Raw genomic sequence first — 20,158 nt, 5'->3', positions numbered from 1 at the left:
AGAGAATTTTTCTTAAAGTGGGAAGGCATTTTTGTCTTTTCCACTTTATGTGAGGTTTCTGAGAACCACTATAGATCAAAGTGAATATTCCTCCCAGGCTCTAAAGCATCCCCAATAAGGGAATAATCTCTGCGTTGGCTGAATTTTAGTCTTGGTGCCAACTACACTGAAAATTACATTTCACTGCAAGAATAATGTACAAAGAGTTCTGATACTTTGTATATCTCTGCACAGGCAGGACAACAGCATTTAAATACTGTTTTATCTGTAAAGGGGCATTAACTCTGCAAACATGGTTGCGGGATGTGTGTGCGCTGCAGGTAACGTGGCACAGCGAGAGTGGGAGTTTGCAGCCACAAGCCTCTGTCTTTCTTGACACGCATATTGCAAAAAGCTGATGACTCCTCTCTGGTGTTGGATGCTATTGCTCTGTTGGGTACCATAATGCACAGTATTAAAAAGTAATTAAAAAGGAACAATATCCATTTGTTGAACCCAGCAGCCTGATATGCCAGAGGGCGACACCAGAAACACTAGCTTTCTGCATGGAGCTGTACAGCAAAGACTCGCAAGAGTTTGCGATGTCAGAGAGCTAAGAAAAATGTCGTTTTCCTTTTAAATGGAAATTGAAGTGTTACTTCTGTTACTGAAGATTTAAAAGGCTAGCAGTACTTTTTCATTTTATATATGTACACATACATATATATATATATGAGTCTGAAGCACCCTGTATCATGTAAGGCAGGCTTAGTAGTGTTTCCTCTTCAACTCTAATGGAAACAGGTGTTTGTGAAGCTGTGGAGCCTTCTCCCTATGGTTCTGTATCTGAAGGTTTGCTTCATGTCACTGATTTCCTCTGAAGCCTGAAACATACATTTTAACACGCCTCACTTTCACTTAAAATTATGAAAGACCTGAAGGAACCATGCTTTCTGGTACTTTGTGTTAATAACATCTTTTAGGAAGCTGGCAATGCTAAACCCAAGGGAGGAGTAGTTGTAACTATTGGGTTTGGAAGTTCGGCTGTGTAACGAGGTATTTAGTCAAATGTTTTGGGTTTTTATTTTTCAATACATGTTTTTCTGTCACTTGGTAAATACATTAGCTCTTGTGAGACTGGACCGGAGCTGAAATTTTGTGTAGGCATTGTGTCTGTGGTGCCTTATATGTTGCAGATGATGAATCTGGTTGGAGAAAAAGTCTTCATCTTTGTAAAATAGATAGTTCTTGCTTAGAAGGGGAAAGTTTTCTATAAAAAACCCCTGTGTTTTCCTCCAATCTCTCTCCATTTTCCTCCCACCAACGACTTCATGAGGAAAACAAGGGTGTTTTTTGAAGCTCTAATTAAGTAGAAACCTTACTGCTGAGTTCTATCTTCTATAACACAGCATGTAAGTAAAATGAGAGAAGTGCAGTGTATTATATACTGCTAATGAATTTACTTCTGCTTTACTTTATTATAACAAAATTCAAAATATTTCACTTCTCTTCAGCACCACTGAAATTAAATAAATAGCAGGCTTCTTTACCTGTGGGTCTTCTCTTTGAAGTTTTTAGCACTTATTCAGTATTTTACTGTAGTTGCCTGCAGGTTTTGCACTGATACCACTTTTACAAGGTTCCTTTCTGGGCTTTAAGTCTTATGCCAAACTTCAAATGAAAGTAATTCTAAACTAGGCAAGTATGAGGTGAATTAACCTTTAAAATGATCTTTAAAAACCAAAGTAAATCTTCTATGTATTCATGCTTTGTAAAGGATTTAGGATTTTTTAAGTGTTCTTTTTAAGGAGTTTCTGCTCAATTATAGCTCTCTGCTTGCACTATATTGTCTCTGTATCACTGCATGTGTAGTCTTTTTCCCTTATAACGGGGCATGAGGTGTTTGATGCTAATTTGCATATACCTCTTACAAAGAACTCCAGTCCTCACCATGTCTGAGTATCTGTAGTCTGTGTTGTTCTTTGCCTTATGTCATTAAAGACATATGGTATCAGGCAAATAAACTAGGCCTAGGATTTTAAAATAGCAATCTTGTAAAAATGTAGGAAATTTTCCTGAGGAATATTGCCTATGTGTGTCAGGAAAGAAGGTGTTAAAAAATATTGAAGTTCTATCTCGTGCTGTTAACATTTCTTTTAGAAAATGGGACACACAACTTCCCATTCATCCATGTTTAAAGTCAAAAATACCCAGCAGTGCATGATGGACACTTGTTAGGGGAACTACCAGCTGGTAGCAGGAGGGAAGAGTAGGAGGGGAAATAACAAATGTATGTGTAACCCCATCCTTCGCTTTCAAGGGCTGACTGGATGTCAGGCCAGCCAGTCACATCACCTGATGCACATAGGTGTTGTCATCTGCACGCGAGATGATCCTATCCAGCTGGCAAACTCTGAGCAAAGCCCTGATCATGGCTGGGATTGCAAGAGCTTGGCTTATTATCAGCTTGGTCATGCAAAATGTGAAGAGTAATTGGCTATCAGGAAAAGAAAACAAATTAAGACATGGTTCAGTGGAGAACAATGACTTTGTGGTTTTCTTTTGGAATTGGAATGTTTGTTTAGTATCTGCCATATTTCAGTTGAAGAATGAGAAATGGGCTATATTTATAAAGAAGCATTGTTTCTTTTCCAGGCTCGCCTCTGGCCTTCAAGAGGGTAGGTACAGGCAATACAATGAAAAAACTGTGCTGAGCCTCAGCTGATGTAAATCAGTGCAGCTCTGTTTACTTACACTGGTGTACATATTTGCAGGGACCTTCCTTCTTGGGCCCGTAGTTCATAGAAATCGATTTCTTTTATCTGATGTAAAATATACAGGCTGTGTGCACATATTATGGAGATGTAATTGCAAACATTTTTGCATGCAGGTGACACTGAACAGAAATGCAGTTGCAAGCACTTTGTGTGTATTACAAATACAGCTAAAGCCCATTCTGAACAAAAGTGTTGGTCTGTTATCAAAAAATCTATGCTGAAAGATAATACTATGTTGTATAAAAGCACGGGCCCATTCATAAACCCGCTCAACTATGTTGGCTTTATTTACTAGAGAAGATAATAAATCATCAGACATCAAACAGTTGTATCACCTTCTATTTCCATTTTGTAAATAAAGGAACAATATTTAATACACTTGAATCTTCTCTTTTGCCTTTCCTCCTTTACTTGTGTCTGAATTGAACCTCACATGCCAAAAGCAGGTTTTCTGAAGAGCATCTTGATTGCCAGAGTTGTTTATAATCTGTAGCTCAAGTTCAAACATCCTTAAAGTTGAAAATGTCTAAAAATCCATGTGAGGCAGTTTCATATTATGATTTTAGAGACAGGTTATAAGAATCTAAGATTGATATGTGTTACTTGTCTGCACATGTTTCTTAAAAGACTTCAAGAATAATAGCTGAATTCTTCTGTCCCCCTAAGAACTGGAAAAGTATATAGCTTTTTCTGTCATGGTATCTGGGGAAAATGTCCCCTTCTGCCCATGCACATGCCTGAGGTACCATTTGCAATAGGCCTAATTTGAATAAAGGTACTTCAATACCTGTTTTTTTTCCTGAATCGGTGCCCTAGACTAGGTATTAGTTCAGCAAGATGCTGAGCACTTGCCATAAGATTGTCTTCAACCATCACTGCCATTTACATAAGCTACTGCTCCTCAGTATCTTTCTATAAACTAAATGTAAATTTTCAGATAAGCTTAGTGATTTCAAGAAGTTTCAAGTCTTCAAGGACTAACATTAATCCACCTTGATTAGAACATCTGTTTTTCTAGTTCATTAAATGGCTACGGTTAAATAATTTAGGCATTTCATTTGACATATGTTGAAAATTTTGTATAATCTCATCTGAGTTTTAAATACGGATATAAAAATGCTATCACACAATTTCTATGTGTCCACTATTTGTGTATTGCCAATACTTATGTGACTAGCACAGAGAAAAGAAAATCAGAAGGAATGTATCTCCTCTGATTTTTTTTTTATTCTAATTTTTTTGTTATTACTGTCTTTTTATTGTAAGAGAAAAGTAACCAGCAGGTAAAAAGCTCATTTGTTTGAAATGGGCTTGAAAAGGTAGTATTAATAAAGAGGAAAAGGAAAGAAAAAAGCCTACAGAAATGGAATATATTCTACTTCATAAGATGATGTCCAAAAAGAGAGGTCTCATACAGGAATTGAGAGTAGGATAATTACCTGACTAGGATCTCAATGCAGTAAGTATTCTCAATTGTTTGAGTGTGAAATAAATAGAGTAGGTTTTGAAGTATACAATACTGTGGGTTTTTTCTTGGTGCTTTGGCTCTTCCTTCCCCAGTGTTCTGAGTGCTCCATTTAAAACAAGTTGGAGGCCATAGTAAAACTGGATTCTCTAGCTGTCAGTTAGAGGAAGAAAAACGTCCTGTGTTTGCTATCTGTCTTTAGAGTACGTGTGTATATCACTGTGTAGCAGTAGTTCTGGCAACTGAGGTCTGTTTCTGAGTATATAGGCGAGAGCTAATAATATATTTTGTGAGAACATAAAGAGAATTCTTCACGGTGCTTTTTGGGGGCATAATATGATCTAAATAGCTGTGGTGTAAACTCTCAAACCTGTCAGTGGTGGAGCAAAACAGCATAAGGTGAATTCTTAACAGAGTGTAGTATGGTGTAATAGGTATGTTCTCACATAAATATGATTGCCCTTATGATGATTACATCCAAAGGAGAATCAAGGAAAATTTTTAGGCATCTAATTACTGCACTGAAAGTTTACAGTTGGATTTCTATAGCTTTTGATGGGTGAGAAATCAGTTGACCTTGTAAACTTTCAATTTGATTAAACTTTGCTATGTCATAAAGAGGGATTTATGTTTTTAGAATAGTTCTTGCTCAATTCCTTTTAAAGTTACTTTAAAATACTCTGCAGTTACTTCCTTTCTTCGAAAAGGAATTATTTGCATTATAACTAATTTTCATCTTAGAATATATTGTATCCGTGGATTTTTTTCCCCTGTGTATTCTAAATGTAATTGGTTTATACTAGCTGGTAATTGTGCTTTTCTCATAAGAGAAAGAAAAGTTACATAAATTTTGTATTGCTGGACTGGCCCTTCAGTAAAATCACAGGGAACGCAGTCAGGGATTATGTCAATCAGTTATCCTTCATGTCTCATCTTGGTGTGTACCCATGTAACATGCTGCCCTAATTACTTAAAAAGAGGCCTTAAGAATTTGGATGGTGGAGATCCTGGGAATTTTGGTATAGTCCTCTTTGGTCTATGACTGAGATACTTGGTTAATAACACTGCTATACGGCTGGACCAGCTTGTTAGAGTGTGCTAATATTGCTCCTTTCTCTTGGAAAGAGAGGGATAGAGATGAGGTCCTGCTGACCTCACTGCATCATATCACTTCATCAACTACTCAGCAGTTCAAAGCAGGGTAATAACTGTGGCCAGGGCAAATCCTCTTTTGTTTGTTTTATAGAGCTTTTCATTAAATCCCTGCAGTATCCTATTCCATAAAAAAATAATTTATCAGACCAGTAAATGTAGCTGAAAACTAAGGATAATTAAAAACCTGTTTCGTTCTAGAGTCATCTCTTCTTTGAGCTTCATTTACTTTCAGTAGAACGTATTTTCAGTGCCACTTCCTACCACTTTCGCTTTATATTATCTTATTCTTGCTAGTGGCTTTCATGGTTGTGTTGCTTTTGCAGCCTTTTAACTAGCTTAATGATAAAATCATGCTGCTCATCCGCATTCCTCACATAGTCCAAAAGATCAGCTGCGCCTACACTGTTGAGAGGTTGATTATTCTCTCTGATGACTTGCGTAGTTTTCCTTGTTTCATTGGTGTAACATCTCCCTTTCTAGTAATTCAGTGAGATCTGTAAAATTTATGTCTGAAATGCTATGATTTGCCTTGTAATAGCAGCATTGCTCATGTTAAAGAATTAATATAGTTATTTTACTGTTCTTGTACCTGATCCCTGTGGTGGTTTGACCTTGGCAAAATGCCAGGAACCCACCAAGTCACTCCATCACTTCCCCCTCCATTTCCCCTTGTTTTATCAACAGGCCAAAGAGGGGAAAGAAAATAAGATAGACTAACCCTTGTGGGTAAAACAAAAGCAGTTTTTATATAAGCAAAGGTCCACGCACGGAAGCAAAAAAAAAAAACCAACCCACCTTTATTCTCTACTTCCCCTGAAGAGGTGATGTCGGCCGTTCTCAGGAAGCAGGGCTCCGACATGTGTAGCGGTTGCCTCGGAAGACCAAGGGTGCCCCCACCCCCTTCCTCCTTTCTCCCACTTTATACTGAGCAGATGTCACATGGTATGGAATATCCCTTTGGTCAGTTCGGGTCAGCTGTCCTGGTTCTGTCCCCTCCCAAGAGCTTGCCCACCCTGTCCCACTGGGGGGATGGAAATGTTGGAAGGAGCCTTGGTGTTGGTGTAAGCACTGCTCAGCAGTAGCCACAACACCAGGGTGCTATCAACACCCTGCCAGCTCCCAGCATAAAACACAGCACCGAGAGGGTTGCTACAGGGGAAAACCAATTCCGGCTCAGCCAGACCAAGTACAATCCCCCACCATTTTTCAGCCTTTGTGTCAGGCCATGCATTTCTGTGGACTTTAGTGTATTGGGGGTGGGGGATAGTCTTTCTCTTCCTCTCCATTTTTATTGACTACTAGTTATATTGAAGCTCTTTGTCATGTGTCTGTGTGCATTTTCCTTTTTGTGTTTGCATATCCTATTTATTTATTTATTTATCCATTTCCCCCTCTGGTTGGGTTTTTTTGTTTTTCTGAAAGAGTGGACCGTGATATGCAGGTATTAAGCAGCTCCCGTCTTTTGAGGATTTGCCTTCATTTATGTTTCATCATTGATTGTTTCAGTGCAAGTCCCCTCAGTTCTTTTTGGAGCTGTAGGCAGTATATTCTTCAAATTCTGCCCAGTCCTCACAGCTCCCTTCTCCAGTGAATAGAGAGGAATGATTCCAGCAGCTCCAGGGAAGTCATTCCTTTTTGCCCAAAAGTGAGGCTGCAAAGGGCAAGGACTGCCACTGCAGCTGCCCTGCGTGTGGCTTAGAGCAAGTTTAAATGGAGACAGGAGATGACTACACCCTAATCCCTCCTGCCTGGTGTTTTTGAGAGCTCAGAAGTCAAGAGCAAAGTTACTGAGTGCAGTAAAGCCAAAGCAAACAAAAGGGTTCACTGAAGCTGGGACTGCAGCTGCCTCTTCCAGTTGAGTGACACCTGCTTTTCACCTTTATTGAAATAAGGCAAATGAAAAGTCTTAGGCCACCTGCCAGTTTATTGTTAAAGTCACAGCTGCTAAATGACCAATAAATGGTTAAATCACATAGTTTCAAGTTCTCAGAAAATTTGAGTGTCTCGGCATTCTGCACTCTTTCAAAACCCACTTCTGTTCTCCACAGTTGGGCATGTGCCTCGTGGTGTCAGGAAAATTAACCCATTCCTCATACTAGACTTGCAAGAAAATGGGTAAAGAAGGTGTCAGGAAAATGAGTAGATAGCGAAGGATTCACTGGAAACTTAAAGTGCTATGGAATGAGGTGTACTGGCTTGTTGCACTGCAGTGGAGGATATAGGTTCTGTTCAGCCACAACCTCCACATTGACCTTACTGTCTTCTGGATGAGAATTGGTATCTCCCCGGGATTCTGCCCTGACCCCAGTTAAAATGTCTTGGCTGCTTTTATAGCCAGTGTCTCTCCATCAGAAGTAGGCTGACATTTTGGAAAAAAAAAATATTTCTCTACTACTTAGAGACTTCCATTTTTCATTCTGTTTGCTTGTTCTGTTCCTGTGATTCAGAAGGATAGTTAGAAGTACAAAGCTCTTGCTTTTTTAGCAGCAAAATACTGCTGTTTGGAATGAATACACCAAGCATCATGCTGTGGTTTGTTGTAGGAGGCACACTTGAAACTGAATAATTTGAAATGCATTTTCAGTGATAAGGTTAGACATTTTAAAAAGTGATTTGATTCAGGAATTCTGATAAGGTTCAGTGTAGAAATCAGCAGGATATTTAAGCATCCAGGAGGAGTGCTCTTATATCCACCACATATACTCAATACAATTGGACCTCATTATTAATGCTCTCACTGTTTCAGAAATGTTTTAACACCTGGACCTGCACATTCTTCAAATGGCAGTATGACTGTTTGCCTTCTTTTACTGCAGATTGAACAAATGGTCACTTAAAAAAACTTGACAAATTACCCACTGCTTCACTGGTCTCCATGTGGCTGGACAAATCTATTAAAAGTTGAGATTATTACAAGATCAACACTTTAGTTGCCAAAATAAGGAGTTGGCAAACTTCTGGATGGTCTGATCAGATTCTAGTATCATGCTGTTATGTGATGCTGAGCACTGGGCTTAATATATAGTATCTTAGTATATGTTACCTCCCCAGGATTTTTAGGTGAGAAAAAGAGTTTTCATGATACTACTTTTTTTTTTTTTTTTTTTCCAGGCAGCTCAGTTAGCCTAGCTATAATATTCTATCTGCCTTAGTACAACAGCTTTCCTCTCCATAAGCAGCACATGGCATGAGCTTCTATTGTGCCGTGCATATGCTGTTCCTTGTGCATAAGGAATGATGAGTCCTGGTGTGGTGTCATAATGAGGCACACTTGTTCCTCCGATGTGTTGTGTCTGGGCATCAGGCCAGAGACAAAGGGTTTCCCCTATCTGAGAAGTACACTGTGCTTCACTGCTTCGGAGTGGGGTTTTGCTCTGGGAGAACATGGACTGGTTTCTATAAAAACCATTGGGTCAGGTCCTGGTGCAGTGATGATCCTTATGGGGAATGGATGTGATCCCAAATGTGATGGTGTGTTCAAATAGTTGTAGTTAAATGATGGTATAGTGAAGAAGCATCATTTTATTGCAAATAAAAATGTTTTCAGTGCTATATTTTGGTGATTCATAGGAATATGCATAAAATTGGTCTGTTAATTATTTTAAAAAGCTCTTCAGCTGAACAGCAGCTTTAAGCCCTTAAGTATCCTGATGCAATAGTGTAGCTTTGCCTGTGCCAATGAGATTGGACACTGCAACAGTCAGTAGGAATTCCTGTGTTAACTGAGCCAGCTTTATGGTCTTCTGAAAGACCGCAAAGCCAGCTTTATGATCCAAAAGCAGCATTGCTTTTCTGATAAGCCAGCATTTCCAAAAAACCCTGTGTAGTGCCTACCTGGAATTCAAATGAGCCAGCTGCTGAGCCAGCACAGCAGGGCTTGTGGAAGTACATTTCATAAAAGCCTCCCACAGGCTTTTGGCTTTTTTTTTTTTTCCTCTCTTTTTCAGTTTAAAGATAAAAGTCAGTAAAAAGACTTGAAATGAATCTTTAAAGAGCATATTTAGGAGAGGACTATCTGTTTGGGTGGGTTATTCCAAAGGCTTTACAACACAAACAGGAAAGGGGATCTGAAATGAGGAGTTACATACCTTTCTGTACAGAGTAAATCAGAGCAAATTTTAAAGGATACATAAACAAGCATGGCTTGTGAGCTGGGGTCCTTCTGGCAGAAAATTTCTGTCTTCCTTCTTCTTTGCAGTGTAGAAATCCATTCTGTTTGTTCCCAAATGGTAGGGAAGAGACCTTCCAGCACAGAAGTCAGCAGCAGCTGCTACTTCACACAAGGATCTTCCTTGGTGAAGTCATTCCCTCTCTGTAACCTTATTTGAGAGCTCACAAGCTCTGATAGTGCCAGAAGAGCAAATTTGCCTCCTTGGAGGAAGAGGAGAGAAATCTGTTGAGGTCACCTGTAGTCTTCTGCATGAGTTTTCTTCCCAGTCTTTTCCTGATCTACAGCTTCAAGGTCTACAAAAGCTTTCAAATTCTCTTTTCTCACTAAGGATCGGTTTCATCCTGTTGAGATGTTTTATAGTTTCTGCAGCTCCAAAGCAGGTATCAGAGACACTAGGTCTAGTTTCATATTGGGATTTTTTTTATTCTGATGATAGGATTGTTTGCTGATGGGAGGAGACTCCTCAGCCCAGGTGGCTGGGAAAGCTGGAAGGATGAGTTCTCAGTTCTTTTGCTTCAACTGCTTCGGTATGGAGCACATCACACAGAGGAGCCCTCCTTTCACTTTGAAGCTAAACAGTGTCTCCTTTTAGCATGTACACTGCTTTTTAATTAACTTGTAATTTGGCTAAATTGCTGCATGGTTGCACTGGTTTGAGGGAAAGTGCAGTCCCTGACAGGAGTTTGCATTTTTTTCCTTTTGCTGCTAATTTCAGATTCTCTCCTGAAAGCATAGACCCCTCTGTTTTCAAAATAAGTTTGCCAAATCCTGTTTCCTTAGTGTTTTTAACATTTGTTTCATTCACAGAAGTATTTTAGTAAGAATCACTAAATAAAAAACCCCAGTTTTTCCCACCATGTGAACCTTTATGAAAGTTGTAAGTTACTAAAATAGGGAGTTATGGTGAGATGCGCTGACTACCTGTAGGAAGAGGATGCTCCAGCCCAGTACAAGTTGTTTCACACTTGCTTTTTTCTTATTGTGAAATTTAGATCAAATGACTCTGAGTTTGCTCTGTCTCCAATTTAGATTGGATTATGGACAAAATTAGTTTCTAAAAGCCATCTCATTGACAGAGCTGTTTCTGTGATTCAAAGTGTAGTATGTATTTAGTAGGTCCTTTTCAGAATAAACAAAACTCTCCTGACTGAGCAGTTAAGGACAGTGGTATATGAAGCCTCAGTAGTGCTTTCTTGTAAGGCTGAGGATTTAATTTAATCCTGTCCTGATAGTCTGCAGTGCTGGGTCTGTGGTGATGCCTGCTCTGTTCCTCCTTCTCCTCCTACTCCTCCTCCTCCTCCCAGCTGTCTCACCCAGCTCGTGCAGAGAGAGTAGGTAGAGCCTGACTCTGTGAAGGCGGACAAGCGTGTTTATGAAGTCTCCAGTTCCTGTCTTCTTCCTCATGTTAGCACAGTTGCAGTGGTGTCTCTGCCAGGGTCCCTCAAAAAGGTAGCTGTGGTTGCCATGGGTATGAAGAGAAAGATGAGTTTGTTTACTTGTGCCACAAATGGTGTGGAAACAGTGTTGGTATAAAATTAACTTTTCAATGCAGGCAGCTACTCAAATATCATTTATATATACAAAGTAAGGTTGGAAATGTCACATATTAAAAAGGTTTCCTGGTGAGACTTTTTGTATTTTGCCTCTATGGGGAAAGGATATTAAGAACAGTTGGGTCCCTTACTGTTTCAAGTACCTTATTTTTCATCCTTGGCAAAGCTAAAGCACAAATATTAGTTGAACTTGATTTTTAAAAATTTATGTGTGTTGTTAAAATTTTGTGGGAATGTTGATAATAATTTCTTGTTTTGCTTCCCTCATCCATACTGGCACATTAGCTAAATGTTTTTGAAGCCAGCTTCATCATAAATAACTCTTTATGCTCAAAGCAAGTGGTTTTATTACCGACATATAATGGAATGATGATATTCCACTTGATACCTGAAAGAGTCAGCCTTCTGTTGCAGATGAACCTCATTCTGTTCTTTCCGCTTCTTTTTTAACCTTAGAGAATAAGCCTCAGTAACTTCTATTTTTCACAAAACACAATCACTTTACGTACAGCAGAAACAAGTTTATGGGGTCAGTAAGGAGGTGACTCCTTTCTTTTTTGTTGCTTGATGTCCTGTACTCATTGTCTGTGTAGAAGTTACTTCTCAGAGCTCTTGAAATAATTTAATACCTTGAGGTTATTTTTTAAGTCAATGATTAGATCATTCACAAAGTAACTTGCAAAATAAATCCTGCAATCAACTTGGTTTTTAACCATCCTTATTTTCTCTTAAATCCATAATTCTGATTTAATGTCCTGAATGAATGCAGATCACATTAAACATTCTTCTACATATTACTGTTGTGTGTGTAAAATGGTGGTTGTTGAATTTTTTTCCTTTTACTGTGTACCATGACTGCAAGCTTTTTTTTAATGACTTTGACAGTGTTTACAGAGACATAAGGAAGCAAAAAGTACAACCTGTTTTATACATAAAGTTAAGAATAAGAATTTGAAAGTGATTTTGTCTGTAAAGAATTATGGGCTCTTGTTTAACACATTTGTTCTGAAGAGGAATCATACAAGTCACATTACATTTTCTGTATGCTTACTATGTTGCATTTCTATTTTGCTGGTATTTTCTTTCTTACCTGTGTGGGAATAATGAAGGGATGTTTTGATGACAGTTGACAGAAAAAAAGAAAATACAGAAGGAGTTTTCTGTGCAAGAGAAATAATTTTTACTATCATACAGTTTTCAGGCTCTGAACAAGGCCTTTAGTGTTTTCCTCATGGGAGAAGACTGCCTTGATCACACAGTCTCACTTCAGTTGTTTTAACTTCTAGTTGGTGTGGGTTCCTGGTTTAGGAACTATATGCATAATTTTTGCCATTCAGTTAATAAAGTAGGGCTTCAATATTTTAAATCTCAAGAACAATGAATAGGCATATGGTCTTTATTTGTCATGAATGCAAATAAATATATGGTTGCCATCTTAGCTGATAGACATTGTTTCTGTAGCGAAAAATGAGATGACTTTTTCACTGCAGCTGGGAACCCTGGAACATCCCCAAAGCCAAAATGTGTTCAACCTCAGTCTAACACTTAAGTGCACTAGGCAAACAGATAGATTTATTGTCCCTTATGGAAACTGAACTGCTAAGCTCCTGATGTGAAGAAACTATTGGTATTGAGGCAATTCCATGTCTGTCTCTATCTTTCGGATATTAATCTTGACACTCAGCTGTCATCCATCATGCCTAGCAGAGAGTCGAGGGAAGCCTCGCTGCAGTTGTCAATCAGCAGACTCTGAGTCAGCATGCATAATACACAAATTGTTGCTGAATTATTTCTTTTTAAACTGTTATACTAAGATCATATGCTAAGCTGAAGGATGAAGTTCCTCCTTTGGTCATCACTACTACACGTACTTTGTGCTCACTGACATTATCAGGTGGTAACACAACACTTTCCCTGATTGTGGGAGATGGTGTTAAGATCTACCTAACAGTGACTCCTTGGGAGGGGAATGTGGCAGTAGGTGGATCATTTCAATAAATGGCGTAGCACCATGACAGACTGCAAGAGAGAGAGATCACATAAGCTTCTCCTCTTCCAGACTGGATGGGAAATTCCATGTTCAGAGCTGTCTCTGGGAGTGATGGAGCTGCCATAGCAAAACCCTGGAACTTGTACTGCTTCTCAAGAGACAAATCTAAAGCAGTAACCTACTTTAATGAAAAGAACTCCTAGGTTTTTGACTAAGTTCAAAGCTTCATTAGATATGCATGTTTTGGAAGAATATATCAGATTTTTGTTGAAAAACAGAACATCTGAAACCTCCAAATCTCACGCAACAGAAAAAGATTGCTGATTTGGAAATGGCTGTGCAATACTTACCCTCTTTCTCTTTTTGTTAAGTTCAGTTCCTCAGACAGCTATAGTTTCCCATAGTACATCACATCCAAGGACTCACTAAATGCAGCATGTTTTACCCAGCAGATCGGAAGACTGGAAATCTTAATCATCCTTAAAAGGAAAAATAAAATAAAACATTTTTACATCCAGCTTGTAACTTTTCCTAATTAAAATTCTAGGACATTTGTCAATAAAATCATCTTTTTATTAAAGGAAAAAAAAAAAAAAAGATTCACTCTTCTGACATTTTTTTAGCTAAACTTTGTTCATCAACTTGACCTAATGTGAAAAAACTTGACAATTCGGCAAATTGCTTAGCCTGATTTCCATAAAAGTTATCTAAGGAAAGGCAGTCTTTTGCATACTGATCTTGTTTTTCATTCTACTCTGTTGCTACAAAACCCTGAGTAATACCACAGGCTGCATGTCCTTTGTCTTCTTGAAGTCCAAACCATCACCTTTCTTGAGGATCGTCAGATCTAACAAGGGTTAGAGTGTTATTTCAGTAATATACAGCTTTCTGTATTCAATAGTTGTAGTGCAAATGGAAATGCTTGATCTTTATTAATTATGCCTGCACTTGGGAAAGAGCTGGTGGGAAAGATTTACACTGCTGCTAATCTCACAAGAGATTCAGAGGACTTCTCCGGACAAATTGTTACCCAGAATAACCTTATTACATGCCAGTAATAGTGATTGTTTTTGTATTTGAAGCCAAATGCAAGACAACATGACCAATTGTATTGGTAGAATGGCATAATTCTCACCGTAAAATAATGATTCCTTTGCACACCAGGGAGCAGGTTAATTACTAGAATGATAAGTCTTTGTCAGATGCAAAAAGCAAACAACTTTTTCCTTATAGTAAAAAATAAATGCAATGCAATAGGCCTTAATGCATTTGTGTTGCATTTCCTGGGAAATCTTTCTATATCCCACTTTTATATAGAGATTTGAACAGCAGGTTCTGTTTTCCTAACTTTCTGCCAAACTGTAACAATGTCAACTGGCAGTAAGGGTATTTGGCCCTCAGGACCCTGATGTGTTGTAAATCTGTTATTTTCATATGAAAAGATTTTTCACCCTACAAATTAGATTAGAATCTGATCCTGATTTTGAACAGCAAGTTTCAAATGAGAAGGTCATTTTATCTCATTTGTTAGGGAATAAAAGAGCACAGAGCGGTGTATTTAGTGTGGAAAAGCAAAAACCCAGTAGGTTTTGGAGTTTTCTTTACAGAAACCATAACCATCCTGGTCCCTAGAAAACATTAAATCCATTCAAAATTTGAGAATTGTAGATTATACTTGTGTTATTAATTCAGTTTAAAAAATAGGATATTGAACCATGCAAGGTGAATGTTTACCTCGCTGAGAAGCAAATTATCAGTAGAGAAAGCAAACAAGTTAGTCTTACTTTTTTTCAAATAATTCTCAGTGTAAATAAAAGCTTATTTCCAATATTAAGTTCGGGCTTGAGTGCCATAACAGCGGTGGTTATTTACTTGTCTTTGGAACACAAAATGGGAAGAAAAAGTGTTAATATGTAGAAGAGACAGATGTCCTGGTGACATGCTTGGGATGAGAAGTAAATGGTGAACCATGAAAGGATAGTCAGGACTAGGAGGTCACCTGTAAAAGAACAGCTCCTGGTGTTCATTTGTCCCAGGCTGCTGTGTCTCCAGTATCTTCCACTTCTCCTGGTTGCTGTAAGGTTAGACTTGCTCTCCAGCACTGGTGGGGCAACCAGTGGTTTGCTATAGCTGGCTCCCTCATATAATCAGTTAGTTGCTAGATGTTGCCAGTGGTTTGTTCTGGATCACCTGTTCTAAGTGTTAAGGGACAGTGTTTTGGAGTAAAACCAGAAGACTGTTGGGTTTTCCCTTCCTCCTCCACTTTCCTTTTCTATGTTGATCCCTTAATTCTCTTTTGTAAGCCACAAAACAAGGCAGATCCTCTCCCACCGTGGTGTTCTATGCAAACTCCACTTTGCTTACAGCAAGTGTCAAAACTCATTGCTTTGGGTTGCCTAATCCCACCTCATCAAAATGGGATTGATTGTTGCTTAGAAGTATCACTTGCAAGGTGATGCTTACAAATCTCTTTACATTGATATAACTGTGGGCAGTGACTCTTTCATCTTACCCAAAACCACTGTTGTTTCACTGCTGCTTTGTCCTCATTTGTTAGTCACTGTTCTGCTGATTAAGGATACCAACTAAACTCGGACACCAGAGTGAAAGAGCAGGTGTATTTTGCTAGTGTAACAGTGTAATACAGAAAACATGCAGTAAGAAAAAGCAGAATAGTGCACTTAAAGCAGCAAACAGGAAAAAACAGGGTAATGCATTAAATCATTACTACACGGGAGAGAGAATGGAGATTAAAAAAAATCCATCACCATTGCATACGTTACCACCATCCGGACCCGCAGTGTCTGGGCAGCCCCGGTTGCAGTGAGGGTTTCGGGAGCCTGTCCCAGCAAGGGGGAAATCCTGCGCGGTGCGTCCACCCATAGGTGAGGCATCCAAAGTCGCTGCAAACAGGCCCAGCCTTATATCCCAGAGATCGACAGGCCAGAACAGCTGGCACCTTTGTTCTGAGCGGAAAATTTCTGTTCCTGTTGGATCCCACCCAAAGCCTGGCCAGGGCTCAGGGGGGGAACCCAAGGGAGTTTCTAACAAGGCCAGATCCTTGGGTTCTCAGCCTGGAACAAGGCTGAACAAGGGAAGCTGGATACATCCTCTCCTCACTCCTGATTATATTTTGTCTAAGCTGCATCTCTCACTAGGAGTTTACACACGTTGTTAATGATGACACACTAAGCAGCTTGGGCTTGGGGCCTGTTGTTCAGGCTTCAGTACTTCAATGCTTTAGCACTTTTTACATCAGCATAAGTGCGTTGTTATAACTTAGTACAATACCTACTAGCACAATGGTTTTCAGTTATAAAATAGACAGGATTCATCTATAGGTCAACTCTGGCTTGGGCCGGTTGTCCAAGCCTTAGCACTTTAGTCACATATTGTGAATTTCTGTATTGTGCATGTTAAAAATTATGTGGAAGAAGGATGATCTTTATCGTGTTTGTACAACACATTAAAATACAGTGTCTGGATCCTTACCTGAACTACCAAGTTGCCTCTACCTGAAAAATGTTAGGCATTTAGATGACAGAAAACGTTGGTTTTTTAGGCCTGATTCCTACCCTTGACAGAAGGTATAATTACTGTAGATGGTTAGAGAACTCCAGTGCACCAAACTTGTTTGTAGCTGGCTCTTAAACACTGTAGCAGCAGATGTGCTGGAGTATTATTAAAGAAACGGTGAAATAAAAGATTGTGGGTGACATAAAATTCAACACAAAAGTGATCTCCCATCAAGTAAGCCTTCTGTTACTGGACCTGATATAACTTTGAAAATCAGAATAATCCATTCCTTAGCTCCAAGTTCTACATTAAACTGATCTGATAAATATTTTACCTTGCACTGGAAGTTTCAGATAACTGTTAGCTGGTTTGTTCTTAACATTCATCTGTACAGTGCCTTAGCTGTCTGTCTCATCTAAAATAAGAGGCGATTAAGAACACACATTTAGAAGGATGTGGCTAATTTCATATTCATAACGTTTCATGAGAGGATATTCCTTTGATTTGAGAAGAGGGGTTGCAGGCATTCAGGACCGCATTTCTTCATTTAAATTGAGGATGCGAGAATCTCTGTTTTTAATCCGCGGGCTCCCTCTCCTGGTCTGGGAGGTGCTTGGCACCAGGAGCTTGGTTAATGCAGAAGCTGAGTGAAAGTTATTTGCAAATTGATTTAGTGACATAGTGTCAACGGTGTCTCCTAAGTTGTTCTTCTATATTTAATGACAGAATTGTGCTCTCCATAATAGCAATAATGAAATGGATATGGGTGTTGCGGTGAACCAGGGTTGCGGGGTCAGATTTATCATATTCAAATGCCGATGAAGACATATGTCACAGGGACTGAAAGCAATATCCTACAAACAGTATTTACAAATAAAATCAGTGGGCTTGCATATCCAAATAACCACATCAATGTATACTGTCTAATGGTACTGGCACTGTCCTCTTTGTTTCTCTTGACACCTCGGTGCTCTGCTTTCACCTCCCACTGGTCATACTACATCTAAATTGGACTATTTGCTCGTTGTATTTGATAGCGGAGAAAAATGATTTTTGCATTAATACCGTTAGATTAGAAACATGTTAGTATTGTAAATTGCTTAACAAATTTGACACCCTAGAGTCATAAAGCGCACCTTGTAGGTAAGAATTGCATCTGAGAGGTCACTTACTTTTGCCTCAGGTTCTTAAGCCCATTTCTAAATTTTATGAAATAAAGTTCTGGCAGAATTGAAGGGGTTTTGTGTTTTATTTTCCCAGTCTTGCTTCTGATAATTTTTTAAACTTGAATTTTTCGACCCGAACGTATATTTACATAGCTTAAGAAGTGTGACAAATGTTTTAGTGGTCTTTCCTTTAATGCTCTTAATGCATATGTATATTGCAGCAGACACAATAAAAAAAAAAAATCTTTTCAGCTCCAAATGATTGGGAGTAGATGTCTTATAGCTCGTCCTAAAGTATCACACGCCTTCACATACATGGACCAAAGATTTTCATGCTAACTTTGTGCTTGTTTTTTGCTGATGTAAGTGACCACAGAATATCACAGTCACTCAAGATATGCAAGTCCAAAAGATATATTCAGAAGATCTGCAGTGCAGGTAGGGTCAGGGCTAGCAGGGGGGTTTGTACATCAGACTGGTGTGAAATGCTTTCACTTTATAACATCAGCCTTTTATTCCAGGGCCTGAGCTAATAACAGCTATTGCAAACAGTCCCTAACATTTTCATTCATTATAGAAACTGGGTGTAAGTTTGTAACAAGAAAGATCCCGCTAGTGAAATATCAAATTCCATAACTCATTCAGAAATGCTTTTCTAGAGCTACTGATTTAGGTGTTCCTCTCAGCTCACTTAAAGCAAGCTTTGACAGTTATGTCTTATGAAGTAAAACCAGGTTTGGGAGAACTAATTATAGCAGTTCTCTCCATTTACATATTATTTGTGCCGAAGACACAGGGTGGGTGAACTTTTCATGTGAGCAGAGGATATAAGATGCACATGAGAAGTGTTAAATGCTGCTGAAAGTTGGTCTCAGTTATACTACAAGAAGGAGGACAGTTGAAATGAATAGAAACAGAGCATAATCCATGAGTCAGTAAAGTCTATTTCCTAAAAATGTACTATTTTTGTGTATACATCCACTTCAAATGACAGCTATTCACTGTGCGTTCTTGTTTATGCCAGGCTTCTGGTTATTTGCTTCACCATCTGAACAAATCTTCTATCCTGGCATTTATTAGGTATCTATTAATCTTATTTAAGTTTACAGGGATTGAAATTATTTCTGAGCTAACATATCTAACCTGTGTAACACCAGTGCTCTGATATGCAAGTAGCTTGACACTTGTCAGTGGAAAGTAGTTCTAACATATATTGGTCAAATAGGCAATGTGACAGGAACATAGCACCATTATGTACTTTTCTGATTCCACTGGTACCTTGAAATGTGGTAATCATTTAATTTTTTTGTACCCTCTTCCCCCAATAATTAAGCCTATTTTAAGTTTAGATTGTAAGGTACATTGAGCTTATAATGAGGAGTGGGTTTATATATGCTATGACTTGTTAAGTCTTTTCCATTAAAGCAATATGTGGGTTTTTGTCTTCTTCTTTTTTTTTTTTTTCTCTTTTTGTGCACAGGTACTTGGAACACCAAATGAAGATACGTGGCCTGGAGTTCACTCTTTACCCCATTTCAAACCAGGTAAGTTCCAAGTTCATCCAAATTCTCTTCCTGTAAGTACAGGACACAGATATTTACATCACCACCCACAAGCTTCAAAATGACCTGGTATGCAGCGCACAAACCGTAATGCACTTTTTCTAGCTGCTTACTTTCTATTGTGCTCAGTGTGGGGAGTTTTCTTTTGTTTAATTTCTTTGCTTTCATTTGCATTTTCTCCTGTTTATTACAGTATGAGCCTGACCTGTTTGCATTCTTAGCCACTGAGTATTGTACCTTTCAGATTGCTGGTAGGCTCATTCCTGATGAGTATAACTTTTCTGCAGACCATCCTGAACATTGAGGAATACTAAAAATACCTAAAGAGTAGAGAAAAGACTTTGTGGAAGCTGAAGTTACTACTAGATCATGTTAGAAACTTTCTACAAAGGTTCCATTTTTTAATGTGTTGCTGTACTTCAAGTTGTCATACTCTACAACCATTCTTGAAAAGCTGTTTTACCATTTAATACCCCTGTGTGACAGGGAGCAGTTTGTTCCATAGAGACTAGGAATACATGATAAGCTTCATTATGCTGTGTACGTATGTAATATATGTAGTCTTGTGAACATCTGAGTGGCGATCTTGGAAATACTGTTTTTAAAACATGCCAAGCAGGCAAATGAGTAGGAAACATGTTGGCTGGTGAGAGTAGTGAAATACTGGAGCTGGTTGTCCAGAGAGGTTTGACATCTTCACCCTGCCTGAGCAGCCTGAACTTCTTGGATCTGCTGTGAGTGGGTTTGGACTAGATGATAAAGGTTACTAGATGCTTTGAGATGAAACATTTAATTATCTCCCAGTGTATTTTACTAGGATGAGT

The 20,158-nt window shown here is 38.7% G+C and overlaps 1 protein-coding gene across 5 annotated transcripts in view; it reads left to right on the top strand.

Moving 5' to 3' along the window:
- Positions 1-20,158, top strand: part of CDK14 (cyclin dependent kinase 14) — a 320,641-nt gene that overhangs the window by 199,841 nt on the left and 100,642 nt on the right. For all 5 annotated transcript variants that reach the window (XM_026842539.1, XM_026842544.1, XM_026842542.1 and 2 more), the window contains one exon: positions 19,253-19,316. In XM_026842539.1, the coding sequence (XP_026698340.1) occupies positions 19,253-19,316 (64 nt within the window). The remainder of the gene's footprint in view (positions 1-19,252; positions 19,317-20,158) is intronic.

Source organism: Athene cunicularia, assembly GCF_003259725.1.
Source record: "Athene cunicularia isolate RWA chromosome 2 unlocalized genomic scaffold, athCun1 chr2_part1, whole genome shotgun sequence".
NCBI lineage: Eukaryota > Metazoa > Chordata > Aves > Strigiformes > Strigidae > Athene > Athene cunicularia.
Note: the sequence above shows the minus strand (reverse complement) of the source record. Positions and strands in the feature narration are given on the sequence as shown.